Source organism: Coptis chinensis, chromosome 9, assembly GCF_015680905.1.
Source record: "Coptis chinensis isolate HL-2020 chromosome 9, ASM1568090v1, whole genome shotgun sequence".
Classification (NCBI taxonomy): Eukaryota; Viridiplantae; Streptophyta; class Magnoliopsida; order Ranunculales; family Ranunculaceae; genus Coptis; species Coptis chinensis.
In genome coordinates, this window is record NC_141464.1 from 38,590,734 (window position 1) to 38,606,089 (window position 15,356).

The 15,356-nt window shown below is 38.6% G+C and overlaps 2 protein-coding genes and 1 long non-coding RNA gene across 3 annotated transcripts; all 3 read left to right on the forward strand.

Annotated features, from left to right (window-relative positions):
* The first annotated feature begins 789 nt into the window (after positions 1 to 789).
* Positions 790 to 8,627, forward strand: SCPL31 (serine carboxypeptidase-like 31). The gene is made up of 11 exons (XM_086584933.1): positions 790 to 876; positions 1,216 to 1,505; positions 2,170 to 2,277; positions 2,785 to 2,880; positions 3,040 to 3,132; positions 3,223 to 3,305; positions 3,428 to 3,715; positions 3,787 to 3,917; positions 4,107 to 4,202; positions 4,309 to 4,414; positions 8,172 to 8,627. Exons 1-11 carry the CDS (start codon positions 806 to 808, stop codon positions 8,316 to 8,318), a joined length of 1,509 nt encoding a protein of 502 aa, XP_086441059.1. The 5' UTR covers positions 790 to 805; the 3' UTR covers positions 8,319 to 8,627.
* Positions 8,628 to 10,328: 1,701 nt separating this feature from the next.
* LOC147475902 (uncharacterized) lies at positions 10,329 to 10,909 on the forward strand. The gene is made up of 2 exons (XM_086585567.1): positions 10,329 to 10,589; positions 10,730 to 10,909. Exons 1-2 carry the CDS (start codon positions 10,329 to 10,331, stop codon positions 10,907 to 10,909), a joined length of 441 nt encoding a protein of 146 aa, XP_086441693.1.
* Positions 10,910 to 11,002: 93 nt separating this feature from the next.
* Positions 11,003 to 12,127, forward strand: LOC147475903 (uncharacterized). Its single transcript, XR_015209549.1, has 2 exons — positions 11,003 to 11,722; positions 11,803 to 12,127. It is a non-coding gene; the product is annotated as an uncharacterized LOC147475903 (long non-coding RNA).
* The last annotated feature ends 3,229 nt before the right edge of the window (positions 12,128 to 15,356 follow it).

Below are 15,356 nucleotides of genomic sequence, written 5' to 3' on the forward strand. Positions count from 1 at the left end.
AAGTGAGAGGAGGCCGAAAATTAACTAAGCCGAACTCTCTTTTCTCTCAACTTTCTTCTCCATTAACAATAATAAAATTGTTCATAAAGACTTGTTTTTACTCCTCGGTCCACTCATCATAGCAGCGCCTTGTCTCTAGCTCAAAGGCTCGCTTGGCCCAAAGACCCATCACATAATTACACAAGAAATAAATCCCAACCAACACTTGGTGAGATTTCCAACTTGCAACCTCTCCTATAAGGAGAGGGCTAGAGGGGTACACAACCAATTGAGCTAGAAACTCTTGTGTGCAATAATAAAATTTCACTCACATTATATTATATTGTATTATAGGATTATATTTTACAAGATTGAAATTAAAAGACAAATTCCATTTCCTTAATCAACTAAACAATTGTTGGAATCCGTGTCATTGTTCAACAACCAATATTGTTGCTTCTCATACCTTCACCAGGTTGACTAGTCTCTCATCCCCAGTCAGAACCCACACGAGGTTCCCCACATCCCACCCTCTGTGATGCCGAGAATCTGAAAAACTAGTAACCTTTTCCTATTTTATAACTAACACTACCTTTGAAATATATATATATGCCACTGTTTTTTCCATGTGTCACTCTTATGAACAGACAAAGAAAATCAATCTACGCAAGCAAGTTCAAGTTTCGTTAATTGGCTTATACCAAGACTTTAGTCCAATATAGGAATCGAACGACATGATCATGATGTGTACAGTCATGGCATGTTAAAAGCCTTCGATATATATAGAACTATTTAATTTCACTTTTATTGAACATATGATGTTTGGATGAAATTTTCAGGATTCAAGTTCCAAATCGTTAAAGTCGATCACCTACTAGTTAAGAGTTATATGGCCTGGTTAGTACAACTAGCATTAAAAATGGATATGTTGCATCTTGTTGGTAAATGTAAGAAAATGTTGTCAACAACCTACACTTTAAATGGAACCTCCACTAACCAATCTCATCCCATGCACAAAAAACTCCATATCTTTCTTGAAATCCACATCAGATGCCACACAGTCCTTGATTGACCCAATAAAAACGATTTTCCATGTAGGCTACTCCCATTTTCTGAATTTAATATACCCTGTCTTTGAATATGGTAAATTTGTATTCTAGTAGTTCTCATGGGTATATATAGATGTGTTGGTTTTAGTGTGTGGTGTACTTAAGTTCTGAATTTTTGCACCAGCAGTTTTCATATTGCAACAGCACTGATGGCTTTTCTCACATGGGCGCTTCTTGTTCTAGCTTTTATGGATCCTGTAGTAGGCGTAAGACAAGGAACATCTGACAAAGGGCTGAAGTTACAAGGAAGCGGGGAGGATCTTGTTACTGACCTTCCTGGCCAACCCGATGTCGGGTTCCGACACTATGCTGGTTATGTCACCGTAGACGAGAAGAATGGAAGAGCGCTCTTTTACTGGTTTTATGAGGCATGGGATCGACCTAATGCGAAGCCTTTGGTTTTATGGCTAAATGGGGGTAAGTATAGAGATTTTCATGAAGATGTGTAGCAACCGATATCCTCTGTCCTGCATGGCTATCCAGCTAGACCAAATGACATATATAGACCATGGTACACATTTATGACCATGGTGTGCTCCACCTTTGTATTGGCAATCCTACCATCTCTTCTACTATTATTTCCTCCAATGCAGGTTGGAAGGAGATGAGATATGGATCAGTTACATAGTCAACTGAATAGACTATAACTATATTCTCTACAAAGCCAGACCTTCCTTTAGAGTTTCATATTGGATTGTCTTACTTTAGACAACCCCATATATCAAGAACCTTGTTAGTGGATGTCATAAAGAATTCTCTTTATCTCTGAGTCATGATCCCATGATGGTTGTATAATGAGCGGTTTTCTGCATCGCAAGCTCTGTTTCTTGTTGGGATACTGGAGACCAACTATGCAACTGAACCCGCCGAAAGGCACAAAAGCCACAAAAGCATAGTTTAAATATTTAGATCAGATCTTAAATGTTTTTAATTTGCATAATGGACACCATACCTTTCCTTTTTTGAATTCCAACTCAACTAGCTAGTAACTAAATTATATATAAAAATAGTACTTATCTGGTGATTGGGTTCATTGAGATCATGCTTTCCAGAGAGGTGACATGGCCTAATAATGTTACAGGTCCAGGATGTTCCTCTGTGGGATATGGAGCAACGCAAGAGATTGGTCCTTTCATTGTGGACACACATGGGCGTGGACTTAAGTTCAACACCTACTCATGGAATAAAGGTTGTGATGATCGAAATGCGCGTGTTTACGACTTTTTATTTACCTAATTAAATATATCTCACCACCACCATCATATTTATATATATTCATCTTCCATGACATATCCTGTAAATAGTCGATCTTAGCTTTCTAGAACATCCATGATCAGATTCATATATGTCATTGTATCTTTCATAGGTAATGAACAGGCAAATATCTTTGCCAAACTATAAATTAATCCTCCATCGACTGAAATACTGGGATGGCCAGATTAATTAATCAATCTTTTTTGGTAATCTATGAGCAAATTTTAGTTCAAGCAAGATACTGGTAAACATTATATTGAATGGAACAGGATGATTGATGTTGATGGGGATATAGCATATATTGTCGATAATGACGATGATCGATATACATTATTAACACTTCTCTTTCATTGATCGAGCTGAGCATTATCATTATGTCCACTATAAACAATATATATTCAGAGCACAATCAAGGAATATAATTTTCCTGTCCATGATGCAGAAGCCAACATAATTTTCCTGGAATCTCCAGTTGGAGTCGGCTTTTCATATTCAAACACAACTACGGATTATGATATTCTTGGAGATGACTTTACAGGTGAGTTACGTTCATAGATAATTAACTGTGTTCCTGCTTTGGCTTCTTATGCAATGGATTATGAAACTGGTAGACTGAAGAGTATATATCAAAATAAGTAGTGGATTACAGATCCTACTATACATTCTTACACTAAGTTTCCTTCACGCTTGTTTTCAGCGAACGACACATATACTTTCCTCCATATGTGGTTTGCCAAGTTCCCGTCGTTCATAAATCGAACTTTCTATATTGCAGGGGAGAGCTATGCAGGTATGCTCTCACCCCACACCCATTTCTTGTGACATATATTTAAAAAAGTTTGGTCATTAAGTCTGTGGATTTTAAAATCTATATGAACAGGTAAATATGTTCCAGAGTTAGCGGAGGTCATTTATGACAGAAACAAGGAAAATTCTCTAAATATTAATCTCAAAGGTTTCTTGGTATGATCCTTGACTATCAGTAGATGAGAGTTTTACATATTTTCATCCTCGAAAAGTCGAGATAAGATATATTGATGCTGCCCATGGTTTGTCCAGCTAAATTCTTTGGTTAAAATATGTAGCTAGGTAACCCTGAAACATCAGACGCTGAAGACTGGCGAGGGTTAGTTGACTATGCATGGAGCCATGCTGTGGTATCAGACGAAACTCACAAAATTATCCACCAAACTTGTGATTTCGACAGTGATGACCCATGGAGTAATGAGGATTGCAATGGGTCCGTGGGTGAACTACTCAAACAGTACAAAGAGATAGATATTTATAGCCTATATACGCCAGTTTGCATGAACAAGTCCATGGGTTCTGATGAAAAACCAATGCAAGTCATGTACAAGACTTCTTCCAAAATGGTAAAGAAGAATTGAATTTTGAATTCATTAGTCTCCCTTAACAAATGCACTAACACAAATTGTTTTATTAGATGCCAAGGATCATGGGTGGTTATGATCCATGTCTTGACGATTACGCACACAATTTCTACAACAGAGCTGATGTTCAAAAGGCACTCCATGTGAGTGATGGTCATCACCTTAAGACTTGGAGCATCTGCAAGTAAATAATTCTAGCTACCATGCATAGCTATTTTAAGCCTTCCTCTTTTTAGAGTATATATTTCATGCATGCCTAATAACTATGTTATTAGCCTTATGATCCGTCTCAGTGTCCCACCAAATCAGCATTTTGAAGTTCTAAAGATTTTAGGAAGATAATTGATCGAGTAATGTATTTATGTGGGTGCAGTGATACAATATTTAGAGAGTGGCACAATTCAAAGCCTTCTGTTATTCCTATTTACAAAAAGCTTATTGCAGCAGGACTTAGAATTTGGGTGTACAGGTACATAAAATTTTCTTATATATCCAATCTTACCTTCTCTGTTTCATATCTGACTCGAGTGAGTATCTGCTAACCTTTGTGACTTCTACAACGTGATGGTGCTCAGTGGGGACACAGATGGAAGAGTTCCAGTGTTGTCAACCCGGTACAGTTTAAGTACTTTGGGGCTACCAATAACTAGGGCATGGAGGCCTTGGTACCACCAGAAAGAGGTAACATTTATACGTTATATTAAATGTGACATTACATGTGTGAGGGAGTAGTATTCACATCCAATGAATATCACACACGTGTCCAGCACAAACAGAAATACCACACCGACCTCTGACTTACTTCTTCAACCTACATCACTAGCTCGCGTCCATGAGCTACGAGATCGCTCTAGAACAGATCGTACCACTACGTAGATCGTTCTGTATCATGACTCAGCCTATCTTCTAGAAGCAATCATTACTAAAGGTGCACATACCCAAATCACTGCCGCAAGCTACTAACCACGGCTACTAAGTCTCATCATTACAGCATGCCTAGCTACCAACACAGGTCTCACACGCCTTCACAATCTCCACCTTACACTTGTGTTGATCTTTACACGTGTTGGGATAAGATTCACTTTCGCCATCTATAAATACCTCCCATATGAACTACGCCAGACTTGATTCTTCTCTCCCCCCAGAATCAAGAGAAGATACGTAGGCAGTTCGCTCATCAACGAACTCGGTCTTTCCCAAATCCAATCCCATTCTCCTTCTTCCCTTGTATGTAAAGGTAAACTAAAACGCTCCTTTACATTGGCGCCGTCTGTGGTCTTGATTTCTTGAGAAATCACTTTACATAAGCAAAACCCTCAAGCCCACGAAACATGGCAAGCCTCGAAGCTCAAATCCAGAGCTTAGCAAATCAACTAGGTACTATGAATGAGCACATCACCTTGCTCAGGCAGGACAATGTTGCATTACGAGCACAAGTGGACGCGCAAAACCAAACTGGTGCAATAATAGAGGACAATATCCATGAAGTTAATCAGCAGATTAACGAACTGTCGCAACGAATCGATTAGAGTGCAGTTAATCAAGCTCCAGAATTACTACTGTTAGTTCGTACTAACTCTTTGGTGCTAGCTCGCATTTTGTACAGGTTCATCAAGCTCCAAATTAGAGGCTAGCCACAACCATCTCTGAACTGGGACTAGTCATTGCCATCTAAATAGGCTTAATAGTTCAGCTATTATGCTCTATGCATCTCCAGAATTATTACTGTTAGTTCGTACTAACTCTTTGGTGCTAGCTCGCATTTTGTACAGGTTCATCAAGCTCCAAACTAGGGGCTAGTCACAGCCATCTCCGAACTGGGGCTAGTCATTGCCATCTCAATAGGCTCAATTCAGTTATTATGCTCTATGCATCTCTAGAATTACTAATGTTAGTTCGTACTAACTTTTTGGTATTAGCTCGCATTTTGTATAGGTCAATTAAAACTTCAAAAATAAACTGAGGCTAGCTATTGACGGTGATCTCCAAATCAGGATGCCCACAGACTCACTCGGGTCACGACACCCAGTTGAGTATAACGCTCACTCGAGCTAAAACGCTACATAGCGTCACCGCTTCAACTCCTGTTAACAAGACCCCAGAGGTCGCTTTCGCTCCTATTTTCAAGACCCCAGAGATCGCCTCCGCTCCTGTTATCAAGACCCCAGAGGTCGCCTTAACTCTTGTTGACAAGACCCCAGAGGTCGCCTCCGCTCCTGTTGTCAAGACCCCGTGAGGTCCAAGACCCGTCAAGACCCGGGTCGCCACCGCCTCTGCTGACAAGACCCCGAGGTCGCCGCTTTATATTGTTGTCAAGACCCCAGAGGTCGCCTTAGCTCCTGTTATCAAGACCCCAGAGGTCACCTCCGCTCATGTTATCAAGACCCCAGAGGTCGCCTCCGCTCCTGTTATCAAGACCCCAGAGGTCGCCTCAGCTCCTGTTGACAAGACCCCAGAGGTCACCTCAGCTCCTATTGTCAAGACCTCAGAGGTCGTCTCCGCTCCTGTTGTCAAGACCCCAGAGGTCGCCCCAGCCTCTCCAATTCCCACTAGTTGAGGACCTACAACTGTAGGATCAACTCAGTGAGAACGCTCTCAGTGAGCAATACGCTTTCATAAGCTAACACGCTCTCCGTGAGCAGCATGCTCTCTTGAGCTTATATGCTCCATAGCCTCTCCAATTCTTACTAGTTGAGGACCTATACTTCTAGGATCAACTCAGTGAGAACGCTCTCAGTGAGCAATACGCTTTCATAAGCTAACACACTCTCCGTGAGCAACACGCTCTCTTGAGCTTATAGACTCCATAGCCTCTCCAATTCTCACTAGTTGAGGACCTATACTTCTAGGATCAACTCAGTGAGAACACTCTCAGTGAGCAATACACTTTCATAAGGTAACACGCTCTCCGTGAGCAACACGCTCTCTTGAGCCCATAGGCTCCATAGCCTCTCCAATTCTCACTAGTTGAGAACCTATAACTCTATGATCAACTCAGTGAGAACGCTCTCAATGAGCCACAAGCTTTCTTAAAGTTAACACGCTCTCCATGAGCTACAAGCTTTCTTAAGCTAACACGCTCTCCGTGAGCAACAAACTTTCTTAAGCTACCACGCTCACTCGAGCTACCTGACTCCATAGCCTCTACAGTTCTTACTAGTTGACGACCTACCACTCTAGGCTCCACTCAATCCTCACTAGTTGAGAGCTTACAGTTCTAGGATCAACTCAGTGCAGAACACTCTCAACGAGCCGCACACGCAGCCAAACTAAAACACTCTCAGGAGTTCAAACGTTCTCCAGCATAAACGCTCTAACAGAGCTACAAGCATTCTCTACATTAATATGCTCACTAAAGCTCAGATGCTACTTAGCACTACAAACTATTCTCTAGTCACGACCATGCATGCCCAAGGTCAACTAGAGACGATGTGTTAACTCGAACACGAACGCCCTCTCAAACTGTAGCATACTCAGAATTCACCACATATACTTCAATTCTATGTCAAATTCAAGATGTAAACATCAAAATGGTACTTCGATTATCAAGAGCAAATGATGCGTTTCATAATACAAAATTCTGCTCCGATTCTCCCACGTGCCAGCTATCGTCTCACAACAGTTCATTATCCAACAAGCACCGACCTCAGTAGCACGTTCGGCATTTCTGTTTGCGACTTCGCATCCTCACATGTGCTAGCTAAACACGTGCTATCATTCTCTCTCAGCAAATCGCCCCTCCGTACAAAGCGACCTACTGAGAGGGGGCTGTGTGAGGGAGTAGTATTCATATCCAATGAATACCTCACACGTGTCCAACACAAATAGAAATACCACACCGACCTCTGACTTACTTCTCCGACCTACATCACTAGCTCGCGATCCACGAGTTACGAGATCGCTCTAGAACAGATCGTACCACTACGCAGATCGTTCTGTATCATATATGATTCAGCCTATCTTCTAGAAGCAATCATTACCAAAGCTGCACATACCCAAACCACTACTGCAAGCTACTAACCATTGCCGCAAGCTACTAACCACGGCTACTAATTCCCATCATTACAGCATGCCTACCAACACAGGTCTCACACACCTTCACAATCTCCACCTTACACTTGTGTTGATCTTTACACGTGTTGGGATAAGATTCACTTTCGTCATCTATAAATACTTTCCATATGAACTACGCCAGACCTGATTCTTCTCTCCCCCCAGAATCAAGAGAAGATACGTAGGCAGTCCGCTCATCAACGAACTCGGTCTTTCCCAAATCCAATCCCATTCTCCTTCTTCCCTTGTATGTAAAGGTAAACTAAAACGCTCCTTTACAACATGTATTAAGTTGCATTTTATGGAGTACATAACCTTCATCTATTAGTTGACAAATTGACAAAGGTGTAACGTTATACTGTACGTACGTATGAATGAATTTCAGGTTAGTGGATGGTTGCAAGAGTACGAAGGGCTGACGTTTGCAACATTTAGAGGAGCTGGTCATGCAGTGCCTATATTCAAACCAAGCAACGCCTTGGCTTTCTTTGAATCCTTCCTTGCAGGTGAAGCTCCACCAGCAGTACGATGAATTGGAGCCCCGATGTGTACTTTTTGGTGACCTTATATATAAGTTTCTTACAATTTTGTTAGGAGTTATAAACTACTCTTGTCTCTTAGTATGTATGTAGTGCATGCAACCTAACACTCTATGAAAACTAAAAATGAAGTGTTTAAAGAGTTGACAAAAAGAGAGACCTAAATGTCATTTAAGGGATAGTGTACTGTATTTATATAAACAGATGATGAGAGAATAAGTTGTTACATATGGAATGTACTGGGTATTATCATCTTCTATTATACAAAGAGTATACTAAAGTATTTATGAATTTCTGTCGTCCGTCTCATTTGACATCTTTTTTCGTCATGGATTGAGAACGCTTTGATAATCACAAGAACGCCACAGAACATATATAGAACCCTTTGATGGGAGATCCCATAAAATGCAAACACACGAACTCTGGACACCAAATGATTATTTTTGCAGTTTTCACTAGTCGTATAAAGTAGTCATTTTTTTGTAGTCATGATGTACCCCGAGCCTTGGCCGAAAATATCACCGATATTTCCGATATTTTTTTTGCTTTGTAAGTATAATTTCTATTGATTGGAAAATGAGTACATAGTACAAAAATGTGGGGACGTAAAATCCCAGAATTCAAACTGAAAATAAAACCAAAGGTGGCATTTATAATGATGGGGACCAATATACAAAATACTACGTTGCAAGTGGGTTCTTCTATGCATATATCCAATCTGATTTACTTCGTTCAAGTATGTTTTCACTGCCCACTGTAGTGTGACTCCCTTCTTTGCTGCACAGTCGATAGAGAAATTAGCTTCTCTTCGTGTATTTCCGAAATATGAACTTCTTATAAATATTGTGACAATATATATAAATTTAAAAGATTCCGTCCCACGATATATTTAAAGGGCATCACCATTTGAAGGAGCTTACAACTCTAAAAAAAGATGGTTCCCCATATAATCCGTGGGATGCAAAAGTTCACGATTCATTTTTTAATAAAATATTCGGTCCAATAAAACGCCAAAAATACGTTGGATTAATCAAAATCCATTTTTTAAGGATATAACGCTTTTATTTTTATTTTACTTTTATTCATAAAAAAATATGGTTTTATTAAGCAAAACCTTATAATTCGCTAAAATTCTAAAGCACCCCAATTCGCTGAAAAACCCATTCAAAAAATTCATTATTCGTTTATTAAAAACCTCATCTCTTTTTCTAAAACATATCTCGTAAAAACTCATCTCTTTTTCTAAAACATATCTCGATTGTGTGGTGGGAACTCTCATCTAGAAGTTCCATTGTTGGTCTCTCTCTTTCACTAAAGCAGCTCAAACTTTTGTAAGCACTTCTTCTTCTCTCCCTCTTCACATATATTCATTTATATTTGTGTTTACTTTGGGATGAAGTGGTTTCGATTTGGGTACTAGAATCAATATGGACAGTTTAGTTATTGTATCATATTGAATGTGAAATTTGTTCCTATTGTTGTTGGTACGGTCATCTTTTAATTTGAGTAGTTCCATATCAAGTTAATGCATATGTTGTTTTGATTCAAGATTATTGTTGGTGTTTGCGATTTTGTTTGTTTATTCAGTTTGTGATATTTATGTTTAAAGTTACGTTATTGCAATGAGAATATACTGTGAACTCTAGTTGTGAACTGGAATCACTAGGCTTAAAGAATGTTGTTGTGTGGAATGCCGTAATTTACTGGCAAAATTCAATATCTTGCTTTTGTTGGTTATGAACTATTATGTGCTATTATGATTTCTATACTTATTTCTTTCTTATCCATTTGCATTTTATGTCGTGTGTTTTGCATAGCAAGTGATTGAGTCCAGACACATTCCCATGACACTTTACCATGGTTTCTCTTCTCTCTCTCTCATTTCTTCCGACTCTTCCTCGGATGATGAGTTTGATGAATATCAAAATATTCTCAACCAAGTTGCAATTTCAGTGGTGCCGCTCCTACATCATCATATAAGAACCAACGCGTGCTTCATGGAGATGCAAAACCAGAAGGGTAAACATGGTGGGTCTACTTTTGGGAGGATTTATAAACGTCGTGCAAGGGTTTCTACTGCTTATCAATTGGAGCAGGACTACTTTGTTGAGAATTCAACATATTTGGATGCTAATTTTCGTAGTTGTTATCGAATGAGCAAAAAGCTTTTTCTTCACATACTTGCTGATGTTGAAAAGCGAGACCAATATTTTGTTCAGAAAAATGATGCTATAGGACGACCGGGCCTAACATCGAAGATCAAGGTGAGTACGTGTATTATCAGTTAGTTGGTTGTGTTTCTTTGTATGTTTTTCCACTCTCCGGTGCACCGACTCAAGTGATTTGTTTAATATATCTCTCTTTATCTTTGTATTTCATTTTTTTCACTCTCGTGTTAAATTAGGTGACAGCCGCTATCCGAATGCTTGCTTTTGGAAGTTCAGCAAATCATATAGATGAACAATTCAAAATTGGAAAGAGTACTATCTTGGAGAGCCTTAAACGATTTTGCTCAACTGTAATTGAGCTCTATGCGAGAAATATATATGAGCACCAACAGAAGCTGATGTTCAACGCCTACTAAATGAAGGGGAGGAGAGGGGATTTCCTGGAATGCTCGGCAGTTTGGACTGTATGCATTGGACATGGCGTGCTTGTCCAACTGCTTGGCATGGTACCCACGTCGGTCACAAGCAAGAAGCTACTGTGATATTAGAGGCAGTAGCTTCCAAAGATTTATGGATATGGCACACCTTTTTTGGCATGCCTGGATCTCATAATGACATTAATGTCTTGGGACCGTTCTCCACTTTTCAATGATGTTATTAATGGGGGAGAGCTCCTACTTGCAACTTTGTGTTGAATGGTCATGCGTATCACATAATGAATAACCTATCAGACGGTATATATCCTGAATATGCAACCTTGATCCAAAGCATATCTCAACCAGTTGGGAATCAACGAAAATATTTTGCAAGAAAGCAAGAGGCTATTCGAAAGGATGTCGAGCGAGTTTTCGGGGTGCTTCAATCTCGTTGGGCAATTATCAGAAATCCAGTGCGCTTATGGAGTAAAGAAGACCTGGATTTGATCATGAAACCTTGCATTATCTTGCATAATATGATCATAGAAGATCAACGTGAATCAAATATGAGGTTTGCTATGGACCCACGCGAGTACACTAATCTCAATCAACTTGAGGGCTTTGGGCAAAACCGAGAGCTTGTTTTGGGTCGATTCTTATCACGTCTGCAACAAATTCACGACAAGGCAACACATGAACAATTAAAGAACGACCTTATTGAACATCTATGGCAGAGGAGGGGTGACGTTTTTGACGATGATGATGAGGACGATATTTGATTTCAAAGGGATGGAGTTGGATGATGCTACCACTGTAAGTAAATTTCATTTTGTTGTGTTTTTATTTTTTCTGGTGGACTGTGGTAGTAATACTTGCTTTATTTTGAGCTACAGGGAATGGGAACATGATCAAGCTTTAAAGTTTTGAGCAGAGGAAATCTAACAGTTCTGGGCAAGTCGAGTCCAAGTTTTTCCAATGTCAGAGACTAGTACAAGTGATGATCAACTTCTATGTCAGAGACTAGTATATCATTTTTCATATATGTCAGAGACTAGTATATGTCAGAGACTAGTATGTCAGAGAAAACATTGCATACTTTTGATCTTGTAGCAACTTAAGCACTTGTTGTGTTGTGAATTTAAATTGGAGTTTAAAATAGAGCCGATTTGTATATTTTTAATCTGGAAAAAATTGATTTGGAAACTTTTGCTAAACAAACCTTCCCAAGGTTTTACTAGTGCTGCTTGCGTCTTGTAAATCGCTTTTGTGTTGGTATTTGATAATATGCATTTCAAGTAATTATATTGAATACATACTAGTAGAAAATGGTGTTAGTTTCAGTTATATGTTGGTTTCTGTAGCAGCTTTAGAGTAACGATCAAAGTACACAACTTTAAGGAGTGGACTTTATCAACACAGATAAAGTAATGCCATGTTCTGTGATGAACTGATGATCATCACTACTGTGCACTATCTACAAAGTAGAAACACAATAAAAAGCTGATATACTCATATACAATAGCCAACAACTGATAGTAGAACTATAAAACAAAGAAATGCACTATCAAGATCAGTCGAAATGACTAGCTACCATAACTAAACAATTCAATAATGCACTGACGAATATAATTTCCAATTATCGCCACAAGTGCAACTACAATCATATACTAAGAACTCAGCAAGTATACACTGACAATTCACAAAAGAACTCAGCTATTTCGTACTTGTGACCTTATCATTTCTGAAGATAAATCTATCTTGCTATTCACAGGTGTGAAGCAATCCACACCAACAAGCTAGCTTAGTCCGTCAGTACCAAGTAAATTCTCTGCAATGTAGTGGTGCAGAAAATACCCGAGCACCTTACCAAAAGGGGCATTTTTCCTGAAATTCTATTTAAAAAATATCAAACACTCCTAAACTCCATGCATGAGACAGGGCAGAAAATTACCACGCCAAAAGATATGAGTAATAAAATCCTCAACTACTACTACATAGATGTCAGAGTAATTTAGAAGCTGCATTCATCTCATACTAGTTCAGTTATGAGATACATTTCCCAAGGAAAACAAACATACAAACATAATTGATTCGATAGTAAGAACACAAAACTGCCCAAGGAAAACAAAGAATATACTCTAATTTTCCCCACCACTGCTACTTCCCCCTCCCATGCTAGACTCTTTCCACCTTTGAAGAATTTCAGCTTGTTGAAGTTGGTACCATTCTCCATCTTGAAGTCATGCCATCCAACTTGGTGTCCATAATCATCTTTTCATTCATTAGCCGAATGTGATGCATTTTTTCTCTCTTCAATTGCAAATTTTCCATTTGCATTTTTTCCGATCTTTCAAGTCTTTCATCAAGTGAAGATGTGAAACTTTTCATTATTGCATTAGACTCCGATAGGTTTCGATTTGTGTCGGCATGTTTCTTCCTTCGATCTTTCTCCACTTTACATCCGATTGGTCTCTCTTTTGTTGTCGAAGTTTCTACTAACATTGGATCAAAGCAAGAGTCTGTGGATCCCGGAGTAGTGGGATTGGATGATGAAGAATATCCACCATTTGGTTCAATGGTAACTCTCAACTTCTTTGATTTGTTGGTACTTTCATTCTTCGTCATCAACTGATTCCATTTTGGAGTAGTTTTCAAAATCTCCCAACAAGTATCGAACTTGAATTGTGTTCCTTGAACATTAGTGTAAACACGTTTTGCCTCCATGATCTAGATAGTATGAAAAACACACACAAAAGAATTGTATAATGATTAACCAAATAGCACAATAATTATTCACACTCAAATGGTTGTTACTAGTTGCACAATAATTTTGAGTTTTAAGAGATATATAAACATAGCACAATTCTTTCGCGCACAACCAAATACTGTCACTCTGCAATTCCCTCAGGAGCAAGCTTTTTAGCATTGCTAGTCCTTCACTCCTTCTATGTTCTCAAAAAAATTTAATAGTAGAAACAAAAATTAAATGAAGTAACTAGTCTTAGTCAAATTTTTATATGGACACCCTGCACAATAATTTCAAAGAAAACTTGTACCAAATTTAAATTGATGTAGTGTGTCAGTGTTTTGTCAGTGTGTGTGTGTATTACTAACATTACTAATTTACACTCAAAAATAAAAAACACATAAAATATGTATGTTCTTTAAAGAGTTCAAAGTTAATATATAGTTTTTAGTTATACACTACTGACCATGAAGAATGGGCTTCAAAAAGTGAGCAACAACATCCCAAATACTAGCATGATTCAAACCCTGCTTACCCACACTACCATTAACCCCACTGTCTCTCAAGCAATCATAACCATCAATCACATCAAACCTCCCAACGGTATCCAACGTCTCAGATTCAATCTCATATGTGTAAAGCTCAAAACCATGTGAGTATTATTCAATAACTCCAAAACAAATACACACCCCTCCTTTTAACTTTACAAAAATATTACCAAGATTCTATCTAACAATAAGTAGAGAAACTGAAACTGCCCCACTAAATAACTAGACGGCTATAACAAGAAACAAAAAAATCGAACTTAAAATGAAATCTTGAAATAGTAATGGAGGTGCCGAATTTGGACTGAAATTTTGTCTACTGAACCAAATACTTAGCTTGCTATATCTGCATTAAGCTTAATGCCAGCTCACTCTCTTCACTCTTTTAGTCTTTTTATCTGTTGTTTAATTTACTCATTAATTCGGTGATTCTACCAAATTGTCTTTTTATAATTTAGTAATTCTATAATTCAGTAATTCGTGATCTGAAACCAACAAGTGCACCATTGTGGTTATCAAGTGTTAAGCATGGAACTGGCGGCGACCAGCCACACAGGTTGTTTCAAGATCCCGCACAAAAACGAACATGATGCAATCCTATACATAAGTCAATTATACAATTATGATCTAGAAGTAATGAAAGATGGCATTGTAAATTTGTAACATGAACCTTCACAAAACCAAATTGAAGCAACTCAGCAGGGTATAGCTGTTGACTATATAAGGTTAAGATGTCTTCCCTATCTCGTTTTCTTACTGCTCTTTTTAAACGTAAAACCTGTCATTTTAGGGACTGACATCGAGATTTTGACCATTCGCTTCCATCAGTACTCGACATTATCACATTTATATCTCATTCTAAAATCTCAATTCTCTCTCAACACATTAACAAAGCTAACAGCCAAACATTTCACGTCTGAGGATTATTGTTGATCCGAACAAACAAATATAGGATTGCTCCCCTTGAGTGAATATCTCTTGTTGGACATTTCATCAAAGACATTTACACATACTATATAAATTCAAGCAAACAAATGCCTTACCCGATTTTGCATGGTCATCCCACTTTGATGTACTGCTTCTAATTGACCAAGAAATCCGCAAAACTTGTTGACTGCGAGTTGAATTACACCCCATCGATCGCTTATCCCTTTCG